At 37.9% G+C, this 18,781-nt stretch overlaps 1 protein-coding gene across 5 annotated transcripts in view; it reads left to right on the forward strand.

Annotated features, from left to right (window-relative positions):
* LOC139121555 (laminin-like protein epi-1) overlaps nucleotides 1-18,781 on the forward strand; it is a 64,235-nt gene that overhangs the window by 14,119 nt on the left and 31,335 nt on the right. For all 5 annotated transcript variants that reach the window (XM_070686558.1, XM_070686559.1, XM_070686560.1 and 2 more), the window contains 11 exons: nucleotides 658-794; nucleotides 1,224-1,445; nucleotides 2,505-2,645; nucleotides 8,052-8,330; nucleotides 9,550-9,752; nucleotides 10,218-10,341; nucleotides 10,643-10,784; nucleotides 11,212-11,392; nucleotides 12,390-12,583; nucleotides 13,435-13,725; nucleotides 14,438-14,590. In XM_070686558.1, the coding sequence (XP_070542659.1) occupies nucleotides 658-794; nucleotides 1,224-1,445; nucleotides 2,505-2,645; nucleotides 8,052-8,330; nucleotides 9,550-9,752; nucleotides 10,218-10,341; nucleotides 10,643-10,784; nucleotides 11,212-11,392; nucleotides 12,390-12,583; nucleotides 13,435-13,725; nucleotides 14,438-14,590 (2,067 nt within the window). The remainder of the gene's footprint in view (nucleotides 1-657; nucleotides 795-1,223; nucleotides 1,446-2,504; nucleotides 2,646-8,051; nucleotides 8,331-9,549; nucleotides 9,753-10,217; nucleotides 10,342-10,642; nucleotides 10,785-11,211; nucleotides 11,393-12,389; nucleotides 12,584-13,434; nucleotides 13,726-14,437; nucleotides 14,591-18,781) is intronic.

Raw genomic sequence — 18,781 nt, forward strand, 5'->3', positions numbered from 1 at the left:
TCAGACTCTATCAAAATTGTCGATAGTTCTATTTTCTGGGTTGTAGTGTAGGGCCATTGTTAGCTCCTGTTTGGTGTGCATACAAATGAGAGCTTATAAGATCAGTCATTGTCTGTCTTCTGTGTGTGACAGTATTGATAAACCTATCAAAAAATGAAGCAGCTGGTATCATTGTGGAAGGTCAGAAGTAGGTAACATTGTGGAGGGTCTCAGTCTGTGGGTCCTTGAAATTCTTGTTTTCTTTGCATCATATCACAACATCTTGGTACACTAGTTTATGAGAGTCGATTCGAAATATGATTACACTTGGCGCACGAGTTATTGGAACACCAAATAAGGTAATTACCAAGCAACTTGGCTGAGTACTTTGCCATTTGACCTGGCATTTACCTAAACAAGAGTCTGTTTTATTGTCTGAAGACTGATAAGAAATCCACCACACTCAGCAGGCAGCTCCTCCCAATTTCCCACCCCAAGTTTTCTCCACCTTGTTCAACACGTGATGTGTTGAACATAAGATGACAAAGATCATTTGACAACACAAATACATATAGATGTAGCTTAAGGATGTCTTACAAAAGGCTTTTGTAGTGTTGTCTTGTATTGAATATTCCATAAAGCCACTTTGTCACTGAGTGATCATATTTTATTTCCCAGCATGCAATTGTTACAACGACAACAAAGTGTGTAATGTATTGACTGGTCAGTGTGATTGTCCGGACAACACAGTTGGACGTCAATGTGATCGCTGCGTTACATTCACCTATGGATTGAATTCAACCACTGGATGTCAGGTAAAAATATTATCATAAACTTTCACTTTTATTGTTCTCCAGTAGTCAGTGTGCATGTTCTATCAATAAATTCCAACTTTTTTAGCTTCTTGAAATTCAGAACTGGAACCGAAGGGCGGAGTGTGTATTATATAACCTCTTCCCAGAGAAATCCAACCATTCTCAAATAGTTGTCATCACTCTATGCTTGTTGACAGTTTCAAAGGTTCATATACAGATGTACATGTTTCTTTCACTTGATTTTGCTGTATAGAACATCTTGAATATAGCATGGTGTGGATCTATTAAATATAGATCATTGGCAAATGGCTTGCTGTGTCTAATATTGAAGTCCTGTAACTTGTCCCTTTGTCCCTAAACATTTTTCAGAACACACAGTGATTCCTCAAAGCATTAGCACACTTATCATCAATTATACCCTCATTACAGCCATGTGACTGTGATCCTATGGGGTCCTCCAACATGCAGTGCGATTCCATCACTGGACAGTGTCTCTGTCAGCCTGGGGTCGGCGATGATGATGGGAAATGTATGGAGTGTCAGGACGGATTTAAACACTTTACAATACTAGGATGTGAAGCTTGCAATTGTGATGGAGCAGGAAGTCTAAGCAGTGTTTGTAATAAAACTAACGGACAGTGTGACTGTAAGGTATGTCACTCACCAGTCTTTGTAGTGTAAGGTAATAATCCATATTTGATTAAATTAAACCCTTTCACCACCGTGGTTTAGCTCAAACCAATTGTTATCAATGGTGAGTGTGGACCTGTTTACAGGGAATTAGGGGTGAACAGGTTAAGGTGGAATGCACCTCCGATAATTTGGACTCAAATTTTTGCTCTACTTTTTCTGGATAACCACTCCTGGAGAAAGGAAATGTTTCACAGTCTTAGTTTTTCTGAAATTGATATTTTTAACACTTTCCTTCATAGTTTTAACACAGGGATAGTGGCCATTTTAAATTTCAAATATCAGTAAATATCAGGTAATTTGTGTCTCTAGAACCAAACTTTGCTCTGTGATCACAGATTTCTATTCTTCATTTGCTAAGAGAACAGTTGAAAGTTTCATTGAGGAAAGTTTGAGCAGAAGTTTAAGTCTTTAACTTGCGAGGCTTGAACTTCCGGTACCTTAAACAATTTTTCTGACAGTGTTAGATAGTAGTACAGGAAAAGACTACATTAGTTGTGCATTTGCAGTATTTATTTAATGTTTAAGAAAACTGTTTCCCATAAATTTCATCTATGAATATTCAGATGTTCTAAATTTTTGTTGTGAATGTATTTGAAGGATTTATGATTTGATACATCATCGTTCAGTACAGTGACTTTGAGGCTTTGTTTAACCCTTTGAGCACTGTAATTTTCCCCCTAAACTATCAGAGCAACATTTTACCAATTTTTATGAATTTTTATGTAATTTTTTCCTTGATTTTGGACTAAATGGACATAAACTTTTATAGGCTACACTTTTTGACCAAATTCCGGGAAAAATTAGAAAAAAATTGTCTACATCATAATCTGAAAGAAATTTTTGGCGTTATATTGTATAAAGGCAACAAAAATCAACTTCAAAATCAAAGGGTTAGCGTGTGTTAGAAGCTATCATCAGTTGTTCAGATGCAGTATGAAGATGTTACAGCGAATACCGTAAGGACTCAATTGTCATGATACATTACCAAATTCAAAGTTATGCTTTGTATACCCTCAGGAAAATGTTGAAGGTTTACAATGTGATGGCTGTGCAGCAGGGACATTCTACAATTCTGAAAACAATCCTACAGGTTGCCTGGAGTGTATCTGCATGGGCATCACTGATCTCTGTTCAAGCTCTACTCTCAAAAATGTTGAGGTAAGCAACAATAAAACTTATGAACTTTTGCATAGGTATTTCTCCTTTCTTATCAATATAGTGGCTTAAAACTTGCCACATGGCATTTTAAGGTTTCAAAACATTTTCACTTTACCTTGTCACACTAACGATATCTGTTTGCCTTCTTTTGTTCTTTGTTCTTGTTGTGTTTTACTTCAGTGTATTCCTACAAATTTCTACATACATGTGTAATACAGCGTTCTCACCAGGCCGCGATTCCGCGACATTCTCGCGTATTTTTCTGTTTTGTCGCGGATTTCTTGGGCGTGCGCGCCAATAGTGGCGCGCCTTTGAAATTATAAACTTTCGTGGTGCCAGCCGTACGGCGCGGCCGGCCGTATCATACAGCCAATACTTCTCACCATGGACGTAAATGATTGACGCGAGTAATTACACTTCCTGTATGAAACCGAGGCAATCTGGAGGCAATACCCGTCAGAGGGCGTACTTAAGCCACAGTCACTTGTGATTCGATACATGATGGCCGATGTGTGGATGCATTATCATTATGTATACCACACAGCGGCCGTCGTGTATTGAACCACACGAGACTGTGGTAGTCTGACGCACTGGACGTGTTCGCCTTGCATGCATACCGGTACATGTCCACGGAATTCGCGGAAGCTGGAGGCGTCATGGGCACGATAAATATTTTAATAGGCTACGACAACGATAATCCGAACTACGAAAACACAAGAATGTAAAGCTTGTATATCCCTAAGGAATTACATGAACATTTTTCGAAAACAACGAACTCGAAGCTGGTAGCATTATACTGTTAGTTCCGCATGGCAACCAGGGTTTTGAAGGGAACGACGTTATAGTGTTCGTGCCGTTGAGATTCAGTGAATTTTGTTCTCGAAAATAACGCAACTTTGTCTGAGATAATTTTTAGGTCTTTGCTATGTTTGGAATCATGTATAAACTTCGCGGGAGATACGTGTTGTGTGATGTTATAAGGCATTTGCTCCGTTCCTCGCCCACGCGACCTAGTACCTACGACTGGAAATGATCGACAACTGGCCCACTGCCGATTGATAATATTATTCCAAAAGTAGTTCCGAGGTTTAAATGTGGAATAGTTGGAGGAAAGTTCTCTTATTATGCAAAAAATTATCAATTCTTGGCTTGCGCATGTGATAAGTATATTATTCCAGGCGAACTTATACGTAAGAACATGGGACGTCTTTTTTCCATGCTTCAATCAATTGACAAATTTGTAGCCTTGGCTGGCGACCAAAATTTCACGTCAAAAGTTGATAATTGTTTACAAACATCATAGGGATATGTTTCCTGATCTAAACAGATGCTGACTTGGCCTGTTCCTTCTGCTGGTTGTGAAAGGGGGTTTAGTGTGCGAAAAAAAGTAACTAATGACAGGAATCAACTGGGAGCTGAACGGCTGGACACTCTAGCAACTACTGTTATTGTAGAGGGCCCCGAAATGGACTTTCACACTGGAAAGAACGAAAGTCCCATAGACTTTTCATTAAGGGGGAGACCTACATTCGCAGACACTTATCTTTAACTGATTTTTCACCATTAAAATGAATCTTAAACCCGACATGTAGTATATGTTTGGGTAGCTTGACAATTGAAGATTATAAAATTGTCAGAATATTTCAAAATCTGTATGCGTGTGTTTGTTTTGCTCAAAAATTTGTGTTTTTGAGTTTTTTCACTTAAAAAAGTGTAAGTACGAGAGGGTGATGGCCATTGGTGAGCCGTTTACTGCAATCGATAGCAGGGTAAGGTGTGTAAAAAACCGTGTCTTGGATTTTTGATACTCCTCTTTGTTTTTGCACAATTAGCCTTGAAAGTGAGAAGTGGTGGATTCTGAATAAATTAACGGCTTTTGTCCACGTTTGTCACGATATCTTTTGTTTCTGGAACATTATCGGAATTCTGAGACACGGTTTTGTAGAAACAGTCACTAACTACAACCTGTGCAAAGATGAGGCTAATCCGTCAACGTGGCGCCAAGTTACACTCTCCAGAAGTTGCGATACATTGCCAAAAACGGAACGGAGTAATCGCAGAAATGTGTATGCTACCCTTGGAGTCACACAAAGTCAGCTAAAATTGCGGTTCGCTCACATTTTCGGTGGAAATTCCCAGCCCATAATGAAGTACAGGACTTTTTACACAATTGTCTGAATTTGTGGTATGAATGAAATGATACATGACGTGAAAATTGGAAGAAAATGAACACTGAAACGGCCAGTTCGCGGCGTAAGCGTTGGGCTTTATTTACACAACTGTCATTCCGAGCTAAATCTGGGGATAATCTTCTTGCTAAATACAAACTAGCGTATTAACTGTGCACTGTAGTGTACCAGTTAAAATTTGATTATCAAGCGAAGAAATGGCTGGCTGCGTATATTCTTCGTAAAATTATGTGATTTTGCATGCCAAGTCCGATGACATTGTGTTTTTCTCTCTTTTGGTTGCGCAATCGTCACCGCGTTTTCAGCTTCCTGCCCGGAGAGAGACACGTGACAATGAACTTACAATGTGGTACATACCGACAAGACGGTGTTCATTCAGACGCCATGTTGCGTACGTTAGCTTTTACGTTCCGTACTACATGTTGAAGTACGACCACAGTCCGCCTTGAACATAGCAAGGAGCTAAAAACGGACAGCTACATGAACGCGGTTTCCGACCTCAGAAGCACCAGTGCCGGGCTAACTTTGTGTTGTGCCAGGTTAGAACCCATCGTTAGGCTAAACTAAATATAACACCTGACAATATCTGGTATCTAAAACGATTTCCTAATAGCAAGATAAAAAGTTGGCGAAAAGCTGAAATAAATCGATACTGACACGAAACTTGAACAATTCTAAAAGCGACTTGTTTCGGCTTCGCGAGTACCATGGAGGCGAGTACCTAAAACAGATGTGAATCTGTGACCACGCTGATATTAAATTGAATGCGTCATTCTAAAATCGCGACGGTCGAATTTCGTACAAGTAATGAAATGCGTGAAACTTCAGTCAAACAGTTGAATAACGCGTTGGCTGATATGTGGAAACGAGCATTCGTCGTTCTCCGGTGGCATAATAACGACGATAGACAGGCCAGCAGCACGCTGTTTTTCAGCGTGATTGAGTTTATCCACAGGAGAAAGTAGTTGCTGATTCGAACAAAGCACGTTCATGGTTGTTTAATTTTTTTCAAGTTCATGGAAATTATTCTATCATTTTCAATTTTGGTTTCTTTAAATTTACCGCAGAAGTTTATAATTACCTAATAACAATTCAATCGCAATGATTTTAAAGCTATACCGACATGAATTTGTGCTGTGAAATATCGCATACTTTTCAATCGAGATTGATTTCGACCCTGGACTTCGAGTCACTTCATGAGCAGTCCGCCAAATAAAAGTTCAGTTGATCGAGACAAATTATGTCTGCTATATGATTAGCTCCGGTACAGATTAAAAACAAATCACGGCATCATTTTAATGTAATATAGCATAACTGTACGTGCGTTATCCGCATCACGTTCCCTCTGTGCCCGCATAGAATTTACAGAACAATAGGCTTACGTTTCCAAACCGGGCAGAGCAGACACCGGCGCGATTTTCTCGTTATAAAATTTCGAACTATTGCCATATTTCTAATTTCTACTGAGAGGAATGTTGCTCGCCCAACTGTCGAAACAAAAAGACGTCGCAACCATTTTCACAAAAAATATAGAAAACTTGTGGTGACGTACAGGAACGTAATCTTCATTGCATGCTTTACGTGTAAACCGTAACGTAAGCGGGGCCGGTAACAGTTTTGGTTGCCGGATTTCACTGGGCATTTGCAGACGTAAAAAAATCATCTGACATTTTTATCATCAGTCGCAATTAGTTCGGAGCGGGATCAATTTTGAATGTCGGACTTCATTAGGTGCAGACAAACATGTAAACTGTTATCAGAAAAAGACGTAATTTTTGGATTTTCGGAGTTGCCTAGTTTGATTGGGGCGGGGTCAGTTTTGAATGTCAGACTATACTTTGCATTGAGTCCACGTCATTTGTTAGCGGACACAAATGTACGTTTTGGTTTTCGGCGGCGATTAATTTTGAGTGCTGGACTTTATTTGGCAAACATGTAAAGACAAAGACCTACTATTTGGATTTTCGGCCGTTATTTGTTTTATACGGGAACAGTTTTATTAAATACGTGTAATAGGAAAGCGAGGTAAAAATAACGTAAACTACAACGAGCAGCCTCTCTGTTGTGCGCAAGATGTATCACAAGTTTTTATTCGAAGCTCAGTTTAGTCATAGACCCTCTAGAAAAATGGGACAGGCAACTTGTTGAATGAGTAAGCGCATCCATGGTAAGCGTCTGCGTTACAATTACATGCAGTCCTCGCTTGCGACCATTTCCAGTTTACACATTTTCAACGCATCGGAAACTGGAGTTTTAAGCCTGACTGTAACTCTGACAATTTTAACTGTTCTCTCATTCCCGGCCATATGCTTGATAATTTCGCTTTTGTGGACCATGCTTTTGTAATCGACGGCTACCTTCAGCATGTTCAGTAGCCGCGACATACTTCCTGCCGGCAGCTGGGAAGAAGACTGACGCATGCGCACTCCTCCGGACGGAATTAACGTAATCTACTTACGCTCTTGAGATAGCCTTGACTAATCTGGAAACCGTTAAGACATAAGAAAAACACGGCACGCGAACTGGCCTACAATGTTAATTTTTGTTAAAATCTAACTCATTTCCGAGTATGTTATGGTTTCAAACTTATCATCCACTCAAAGGCCATATTAGACAGATTCAAAATTTACCATAAAACAAAAAATGACCAAAATCACTCAAGGAAGGTGGGTCTACCCCTTAAAAGGCACTGATATTCAATATCAGTTGATATTTTCACCGAATGTTTACAAAAAAGTTGTTAAGTTGAATGAGTTGTTGAGTCCTTTATTTTTTCCATGCATAGAATAAGGTTCGTATTTGCAGTTTGACTTTTTTAACATATTTATATATTGTCTCACAAAAATCATCCGTTGTCCCGCTTTTTTTTGGTCAGCGGGACAAAATGTCCCACAAAATTTTTTTTCTGGTGAGAACACTGTACATGTGTAATACATCTTGCAATGCCATCAGATGCTTTATTCTAATCACGTCTGTTGACCTCAGATTTGTGAAAGTTTTTGTCTCTTCATCTTCCCACAACAAGGAAACTCTAAAATTATTTTCTATTTATAGCAAATACAATCCGTCAATTGCAAATACAATCAATATAATAATTTGAATGTAAAGTAGTGACAGTTTTTTCAACATCACATTGTAAAGAATGTAGTATGGGATTTAAAATGCATGTTTATTTCTTCAATTCAATGCTCTAATCTATTTCTGATGTATATTTCAGTACTCACTACCAACCGATGAAAGCAGTCGTTTGGACTGGCAGATAGCTGGGGACAGTAGTGGTAATATTCCTGTCGACGTCAATGCATCCGTTTCAACTATAGAGGGCAGTAGTTACCTATCGCAGAGTTTACTAGGGACGACTGACAGCTACTGGCTACCACTGACAACATTGACTGGAAATTTATTGGGAAGTTACGGAAGCAGTTTGACATTTAGTCTCCATTTTGAGTCGGATGTTGCTGGAACTGTCACAGAACAACCGACAGTTTATGTGGAGGTGAGAATTATGTTTGCTTAGTGATCATTCAACAACAAAGGCATATGGCTTGATATCAATAGATGTAGTCAGTAGTGGGATCGCCATGCCTTCCAGGAGCTCTCCATACAGATAATGTCTGTAAGAGAGTATATAATGGACAGGACAAGTCTGCTAATGTAAATTAATCCTGACCCTGAAGTGTTGTCAGTTATTGTGACAATATTTATTGTTGTTGCTAAGAAGAGTACTTATTGAGATGTTTTAAAAAAAATACAGTAAACCGTTAATTATCTGAAACCTTGGGGACAGAGATTTTGTTTGGATATGCAAACATTCTGGTTATTCAATCAGATACACAGTTTAGGCTCATTTTCTGTGTATGAATACATTTGAAGTATATTGCATAAGCTTTATCTTTAAACATAATATGTTCCTCTACTTACAGTACATGTGTATTTCAAAAGGTATTCAATGTTATTGTGATATTTTTGAATGAAACCTGAGAAAATATTAAGACAGTCCTGATGAATGAACATCAAGTGACCCATCACTCAATTCATGTTGCAATAGAGTTTGTTTCTGAGCATGTAGGCATAGGGCCTACAGACCCCAGAATATGTAGACAATACAATTTCTTCCTCCAAAAATGTCCAGAAATGGTCATGAAATAAGCACTTACTGGTCAAGAAAGCCTATACATAGCAGACCTTATTGCTTTGTTGACAAAGTCCTGTATTGAAGCTTTCTATTGCTGTTGGGTTGTTATCTGTTCACCCTGTCTGTACAGCGCCACCATGGACAAAACATGGTTGACTACAACATTCTTACTGATTGAACCGCAATGGTGGTGAAGCAGATACAACATATGTTTGTTTGTTATTGGTTGCCACCTCTATTTTCACTTCTTGTTTATATTGTTCAGACAACCTTTTGACAGCAAAACAACCATTTGGAAAGTCCTGGAAATTGTTAATCCACCCACAGTTTTCAAAAATGGCAAGATTATCAATCTTGATATCCTGAAAATGATATGTAAATGATTTATGAAAATGATACTAAATGGTGTTTTGGAGCTCAAAAAGTCCTGGAAAGTTGCTGAAAAAGACCTTGAAAGTCCCTGGATTTAAAGTGACTTTGAGTGCATGGACCAGCTGCTTTATCTTCAGTCGTTTAGTTTTCATTCAAACTTAATCCACCTGAGATGTAATTCTAAACTGATATTTCTGTCCCTGTTCAGGGTCGTGGTAACAGATACATGCATGTCTTAACACCTTTGGAAAACAACCAAACCAAGATGTTTTCTATCGTCATGGCCGAGTGGGATTGGAGAGCTGAAGGAACAAACCAAAATATTACAAGATCAGAATTCTTGAAGACACTTACAGATGTCTCCAAGTTCCTTTTCCCTGCAAACTTATTCTCAGCTGAGCACACATCCAGGTAATTTAAGAGTACATCTTTTAGGCATGTCGACATTGCAGGGATAAAAGAAATAAGATTAAGGTAGTATGCACCTCGAAAGTAAGACTTACACTTTTATACCAAACAAACTTTCCTCAGTGAGACTTTCAACCGTTATCTTACCAGATCAAGAGTAACGATCAATGACCCCTGTGCAAAGTTTGGTACTAGAGAAACAAATTACCAAACATTTACCAATATTTGAAATTCAAAATGGCTGCCATCCCTGTGTTAACTCTATGGGGAAAATTCAAATTTTCAATTTGAAAAAGTAAGACGGTGACAATTTTTCTTACTCAAGTAGCTTTAAAATGAGCCCTCACAAGTGGTAGATCAGAAAAGAATTATCAAAAATTAAAAAATTTAAGTGTCCAAATATCTGTTCCTGACAAGCATTCTATCGTAATATCAAACTGATTCTCATGCGTGTTTGATTTGATATAGCATTGGTGAAATCAGCTACTTCAAGGCAACTGGTCGAGGCATAGATTATGATCCTATGGCTGACGATGCATACGCTGTAGAGAGTTGTATATGTGGACCTGAATACACTGGGTCATCATGTGAGGTAAGAAACGCAAACACACTATCATCTTTGAAAACGTGTACACTGGATGCAATTGTCCTTATGGAAGCAACAAGGTATTCTCAGAGGGCCCTGCCATTGGTTTGTTAAGCAACTTGAAGCCCAAGGATTACATTGATTTGTGAAATTAAGCATAATTACGGGCCCACTGTTCCTCAATCATGCCTTATATTCTTATATCCGTTTTGTTCATAGGGGAAAAAAGTGTTGACATGTTAATTCTCTTTGGAAAATAATCTCAGATAACTGAATGTGCTGCATTTATCATGATTTTGATTCACAGGAGTGTGCACCTGGATACTATCGTCAGAATCAAACAGATCATGAATTCTTTGGTGTGTGTGTTCCTTGTGAGTGCAATGGTCATAGTGCAGAGTGTGATGTCAACACAGGGCAGTGTCTCAACTGTCTGCACAGTACCACAGGTAATCTTGTGTTATAATTTTCTTGGTGGTTTTTCTTTCTGTTCACCGTCAGAGTTCTTACTGAAGAATGTCATGTTAGCCCTGGAGAGTACAGCTAGGTGCAGAGATTATGCTGTATCATATGTGGCATGTTTTGAAATATTGAAAATATTCCAACAGTATGCAAATGTCCGAACTCGACATTTTTGGCCCCTGTGTGGCAAAGACAAATTTAGGGGCCGATGTCATCATTCTGTGTGTCTTTGTGTGAGTCAGTCAGTCTTAAGGTCACAGTACAGTAGAAAGAGCTTTGCCCCCTCCATTGTCTAACATCATATAAAACAATCACTGACATTTTTACACAGAGGATAGAGGGGCCATAAATAGTTGTACTGTGATTTTTGCTATGCCATGAACTTGTCTCAAGTGCCATCTTGTCTTCAACAAGGTTTCAACTGTGAACTCTGTTCCGATGGTTACTATGGTGATGCCACACAAGGCACAGCTGAAGACTGTCAAGAGTGCCCATGTTCACCTCCAAAGTCAATGACAACCCTGTGTAGTGAAATAGAGGGCGTGGTCACTTGTCTCAACTGCTCTGAAGGACATATTGGACCTCTTTGTGATCAGTAAGTCACTTAAAATGATGCAATGGTAGAGATTTGGGGAGAGAATATCATAGAAATAATGGGCGACGTGCTGACCATTAAAACGTTTATTTGTGGGCAAGGGCGAGAGGAAAGCCAAACATTAACAGGCAAGGCTTGCCGAGCCCGTTACTTTGGCTTTCCTTGAGCCCGCGCCCACAAATAAATGTAATTGTCAGAGCGGAGTCTGTTATTTCCATTATATTAACAGCGAACCCAAGAAAACCGTCAAAATTTCCGAAAATTTCAGGAGCGAACGACAACTGGGCCTCAGAAACTGAACAATACGCAATTAACACACTGTCACGCGCGCTGTAAAAAATTGGCAAATCCGGAGATGTTTTCAGAAAAAAGTATCTCAACTTGACCAACAAGTGCTCCATTTTATTTTGTAATTGATTATGATTTATGTTTCAGCTGTAAAGTTACAATACTTTGAGTTGTTAATCTTATTATTCATATTCACGGGCATGTAAACAAACCATTACTGTGTATTTGTGGTCAGTCACGTGGTTCAGCTAGACCAATCAAAATGCGACGGGCAGGGCATGGTAATATAATGTACCTTTAAAGTTCGGATTATTTATATGATCGATCTATCATAATTTTATGAGCAATATCTTTGTGAATTATTAATTACAAGGGTCAATGAATCATATGTTATGTTGATTTGTGGAAGAACGTATTGGTATTCAGTCATCTGTATGTATCTGTGAGAAAATTTATTTTAGGTTTTTCCGTTGGTGAATTAGTTTTTGAATGCATATCATTATGAAAACATGAAAGATCATTTTTTTTGTAAATATTATGTTTTATTATGAACTGTATTATGGGGAAATTTACTTGCCCTCAATGTAAGATTTTAAAAACGACGTCTGTTGGTTGTTCAGTAAACTCACTGTGTTGTTTCACTTCATACCACTGTCTAGTGTAAATCCAAAATTGAAGCTGTAATCTCTTGTTTCCCTGGTCAATCCAGATGTGAGCCTTTCTACTATGGTGAGCCACAGTTACCGGATGGATATTGCAGTCCCTGTGAATGCAATGGAAATTCCGACACCTGCGATGGAACCACCGGCCAGTGTGTCAACTGTTTGTCTGATACCACAGGATTCAACTGTGAGAAATGTATCGATGGAAAATTCGGCAATGCATCACTTCAAAACTGTCAAGGTAAGTGTGTCATCCAGATCGACCACCACATGGCTGGACTGATTTCATTCAGACTCGGCTTAGGGACATAGTACTGTTACATACAGCTGAATATCGACATGTTTTTGTGATACAATTGAATAATATGCCTAGTGGCAATTTTGTTTTAACCTTTGTTGGTTTCAAGCCATCGTAATGCTCTCAGTAACTGAAGCTGACTCACAAGTTGTACGTTGTAAACACCTCTTCAGATCTTTATCACAAGATAGCAGTGACCTGAGAGTCCAGGGCTTGATTCTCATTCTACCTTCGTGCCAAGACACACATGTGAACATCAGTCTGTTTTATGATATAAGCCAATATGGCCATCTTTTAGTCATTTTGTTTTATTTGTTGTCTATCCAGAGCCATTACTCAGAAATTCCAGGACTGATTTCAACAAAACTTGGCTCAAAGGCATATCATGAAGTACAGAAGCTAGCACATCAATTGTTTTGTGTGATATGATCCAATATGGCTGCCTGAGAGCCATTTTGTTTTACTTTTGTCAGGCTGGAGACATAACTCAGACATGCCAAGACCAATTACATTTTAACTTGGTACAAAGAGACGAATGTGCAATGATGTATAGCTAAGACTATATATATGTATATCTATGCTTACCAGTCACACATTCTAATCGATACATTATTTTAAGTTCAATCTAATCAAATCACCTAAAGTACAGCTGGGGACTGTGTCATTTATAATGACTTGTTTGGTCGGAGAAAAGCTCAAACGTGAACTTCGCCAACTGTATCTGACAGCACATTGCCCTTTCAACCTGTTCATACATGCATTGTGAAATCTAAAATGAAGCCCTCTCTTGTCAGACTGTTCGTGTGATCCAACTGGATCTACTGGGACGCTGTGTGATCACATGACCGGACAGTGTCCATGCAAACCAGGAGTCAACGGAAGACAGTGTGATGCTTGTTTAGAGAATTACTACGGATTCAGCAGTGGTACCGGATGCTTGGAATGTGGCTGTAATCCCTATGGCTCCATAAGTCTCCAGTGTCAAGACGATGGGATATGCTCATGTCAGACCGGAAATGCTCTGGGAAACAAATGCGATCAGTGTCCACCTGGCAAATGGGGATTGCCATACAGAGCATGTGAAAGTGAGTCTTTCTATGCTGTCCTGTTTTTTTCTCAAATACTCTATTCCAACTGTTGAGTTCATGAATAATATCCAGGCTTCTTATGAAAATAACACAAAATGCTGTCAAGGTAGTACATGCCTAGCCTTGAAACTCAGAAATTCAAACTTTTTCTGAAACTTTCATCAGAGAAATTTCAAATGGTTTTTCACCACTCTCCTCCACAATCAAGAATAAAAATCATTGATCACTATGTAAATTTTAGTGCTAAAAAGACAAATTACCCAAAATTTACTGATATTTGAAATTCAGAAAGACCACCATCTTTGTGTTAACTCTATCAAGAAAAATGAAGTTTTTGCTTGTCACAAAAATAAGACAGTGAAAAATGTTATCAAGAGCTTCAAAATGAGCCCTCACAAGTTGGTAAAAAATGTGAGAGTCTAAATATCTGTCCATGTGGTGTATTCCACGCATTACCTACTTTGAACATTACTGATAACTAGATGTATGTGAAGGCACATATATACATCAAAATAAAGTCGACTTTACCAATATATTCCACGCATTACCTACTCTGATCCTGGCTTTGCTGAGTATGATATAAATGACATGATGATAAGGTCTCCCAGTAAACCAATCGTGGCTTTCACTTCACACAATGACGTCACTCTTTCTGATCCAATCAGTTGGGGTATATTTCATGAAGTTCATTGATCTGTGTTGTTTGCAGTGTGTAACTGTGATATCACCGGCACAGAAGGCCCGGACATAACACAGTGTGAACTTGTCACTGGACAGTGTGATTGTAAGACTGGCGTTGGCGGAAGGCAATGTGGAGAGTGTCTACCAACCTGGGTAGACTTTAGTATCAATGGTTGCTCTGGTAAGATCCTACTGGTATATGTCTCCATGCGTTGTCATAGATCACATCTTGCTTCTCAGACTGGTCAATATTGTGACCACAAACAGACTTTCCTAGCCTTTGTCATCATAATGATACACCCTGTATTGGAATGGCTGTACATTTTCATGGCTTTCTTAATGCTTTCAACCCCAGTTCCCTGTATACAGGTCCAACTTTACCATAGAAAACAATGGATTTGGGACAAACCATGGTTGTGAAATGGCTTTCTTAATGCTATGAAGGTCTGAGTGAAAATCTTTTTCAGAGGAATACACATTGCAAGATGTAACTTGTGATAATGACTGTTTCCAGAAAATGTCTTCAGTACATTGTATGTATCTGTGGATATCTAGCTGTTAGTCTAAATGCTATTGGTTTAGCTGTACAAAATGTATGCAAAGCAAATGAGGATTGAATGGGTTTAAAACCCTTTAGCAGCCCAATGGTTAAGCATGGGAAATATGTATGCCCAAAACACCTACTTACTGATAAAATTTTGACATGATACCTGTGGGGTTATGAGGTATCATCAAGTTGGTCTTGTCGCAAGCAGTCAAAATATATATTTGAAAGACCAAAAAATATGCTAATTATATGCAGATTATATGCAAATTATCCAATATGGCCGCCATAAAAACCCAATTTTTGAGAAAAATACCATTATTTCACTATTATCCGAATCATTTCTTCATCAAATTTGCTTGGTGATGAAATATGTGCACTTCAATGGATTACCAGAAAAAAATTCCATTAGAAAATAGTGAAAAATGAAAAAGTTACAGTTGATTTAACAAGTCGCGTGATAACCTGTATGCATACAACTGCTAGGCAAGGCAGGTCAACTGAAGAACGATTTTGATTGGTCATAATTTATTTCATGTTCCATGTTGTCCTTTTTGAATTTTTATCATATAGCTCTGAACAAATACCAATATTCTTACCAATAATTATTCTCATTTTGATTATTTATATGCAAATTATATGTAAATCTTCCTTATATATGCAAGATATGAGGACCAAGATAATATATCCCAGGGACAGGGGAGACCGTACAGGGTTTCGGTTTTCATGAAAGCAAACTTTCAAAATGGGCACTTGTGGAGTTGTAAAACTCAAAGAGGTAAATAAAGACTGCATACTTGTTATGTGCTGATATTTTTCCATATCTATGACCCCTGTGTGACCCTACATCCTGGTATTATTTGTTGATTTGCATCATTCAATATTCAGCAATTCTCATTTTTGTGGTGGAGAAAAATGAATCGTTTTGCTTCTAGCATGAGAGACTACACATGTAGAAATGTCCAGCTTGGCTGGTGTAGTTTCAAATTGGCTGGTGTAATTTCAAATCAGTAGACTCAAACCACCAACAATATCAGGATGTAAGGTCACAATGGGATCATATGTGTTACCTACAATGACTGAAGACTTCAAAATCCCCGGCCCAAGCATGTCAGCTAACAATCTTGCAAACATATCAATACACACAGTCACTATATGTATGAGTGAAACCAAACCTTTTTATTTCACCATACAAGTATAATGTGTGTACATCACACTTGAATGAATTCTGAACAAATTCTGAACACAGGAAATAAAGCTTTACAACATTCCTTGTAATCCTTCCTTCCTTGTTCCCTTAGGATATGATAGTCTCTAACTAAAAATTGCAAGCGACAAACATAGCCGTGACAACACATTGGAATTCATTTTTCCGCATAGATAACATTTTAGTTGATAATGAACACACACATTTTCTTACTCTATCTTGTTCCAGTTTTAGCATGAAATATTTCAGAAGAGTAAATGGCAGTGCTTACAATGACCTGAACTCTGGTCACATACTGTGGCAATGCTAGTTTTGTCAATGCTTTCATGTACAAATATGGTACATGATTGTATCTTTGCAACCAGATAAAAACAGTACTGATCCAATCTTATATTGATAATACAAATGTAAATTCTTATTCACAATTGAAAGTGAACACTGAAACAGAATGATGTAAATGATAACAAATGCAAATGAGAACATAAGGGTAAACATACATCAGTCCCTTGCTAAAGATTCAGAAAACTGTAACTTTTACATCCACATTTCTATCTCAAGTTCAGACACTTGTCAGAAAGAATGGACAAAGCCATATTGCAGACATTGCTCATGTTGCTCAGTTTGCTACACTACAAATGAATTACCCTAGACTAATATATACATATAACCTTGAACTGATGAAATAAAAACTGACCACATGACTGGCAGTAAATTGGAATTTCAAAAAAAAACAAAATTTCAAAAGTCTACTTGAGTCTCGTCACATTCTGCAAATCAACCATGACCTTACACCAGATAAATTGTACAATGAAGTTTGAACTTATATGAAAATATATTTCATTCCATGACTTCTCATTTGTAAGTCAACTTGAGTCACGTCACATCCTGACGGTGGAACTATGACCTTACACCAGATGAATCGTACAATGAAGTTTGAAGTTATATGAAAATATATTTCATTCCATGACCTCTCATTTGTAAGTCAACTTGAGTCATATGTCACATCATGACAAATGAACATTGACCTTACACCAATGAATTATACAATGAAGTTCGAAATTACATCAAAATACATTTCATAAATTTTGCCTTTATGATTTGTTAGTCAGCCTGGCTCAATCATGTCAATCTAACAAACTATGACCTTATACAGATGAGCAGCAGCAAAAGGTAGGGCATTACAGCAGGTGAGTTTTACAATGAAGTTTGAAACTATCAAAATATATTTGTTTCGTAAGTCAGTTTGACTTGTATCATACAATGAAGTTTGAAACTACCGTATATCAAAATGTATTTGTTACGTAAGTCAGTTTGACTTTTATCATACAATGAAGTTTGAAACTATATCAAAATATATTTGTTTCGTAAGTCAGTTTGACTTGTATCATACAATGAAGTCTGAAACTATATCAAAATATATTTTGTGATTTGTAAGTCAACTTGACTCATATCATGCAATGAAGTTTGAAACTATATCAAAATATATATAGGTATCACATCAACCACCTACAGCACATCTGAACATGGACGCAAGTACAGGGATGGGCAAAATCACACTTTCAAATTTATATTGTACTTTCTGAATCACCCCCTGATCTGATTGTCTCTTATTATTGATTGAAAGGCACAGTAGCTGTAACTTTTGATTTAGTCCTATATTAGAAGGCCGATAAACTTGTACCATTCATCTGGTGTAAGGTCAGTCCAGCTTCCATCAGGTTCCCCATAACTTTGCCGGGTTTGCACATGGTGATGAGCATCTATATTTGTGTACTCACAAATCTGGCCCATCAATTCCAATGTAAAGAATAACTTTAAAAAATCGATAGCATGTGTCAGATGATGGATTCCCTGTCTGGTAAGATGCCGTAGATTGATCCCCACAGACTTGGGTCTAAATCACCATGGCCGGAATATCCATATCTTAGATACACTCTGGAAATTTGAAAAGATTAGGAAAGAAATGATCAGAAAAGAAATAATAAAATGGATGATATCGAACACTACAACATCAAACTGATAGACAATTTTGTGTTCTATTATTATGCGAATATCTGCCCCACAGTGAATTTCTGTAATCGCCTATTGAGATTCTCGGGTCTTTTATTTCAATTTGTAAACAGTGGTACAACTTCCGGGTTTGCTGTTTATTGATCGAGTGCAGATGTAACCAGCACCAGTCTGGAATTTGCCAGTAACTAGTAAAAACTTACAAGGCGGACGACTGTTTCTCTGAAATTTGAACGAAGCGACCCAAAAAGCAACAAGTCATCGTTGATGACACAGTCCCCACTTGTTAATGGGTACTTGATTACAAGTCCTCAGAGAGGATAGAGTCCTCTTCATTAATTAGGTCTGTGATAAAAATACTTTGATACAGATGGCACTCAATGGCCAAGAATGAGTTCCATGTGATGAAAACATAAAACCAATGTAGGCCACCATCCTAAAGTTCATAAAATGAGTCAACTAGGAATTAATCAACAGGGTGTTGCAAAAAATTTTTGCATACAATCCTTATACTTAATAGATTATCACTGGTACCATATTTCATGAAGTTTGATGCAGTATTTACAACAAACTATGAGATCAACATCTGTATCAAGTTTCATCAAATTTGA

Source organism: Ptychodera flava, chromosome 21 (genome assembly GCF_041260155.1).
Source record: "Ptychodera flava strain L36383 chromosome 21, AS_Pfla_20210202, whole genome shotgun sequence".
Classification (NCBI taxonomy): Eukaryota; Metazoa; Hemichordata; class Enteropneusta; family Ptychoderidae; genus Ptychodera; species Ptychodera flava.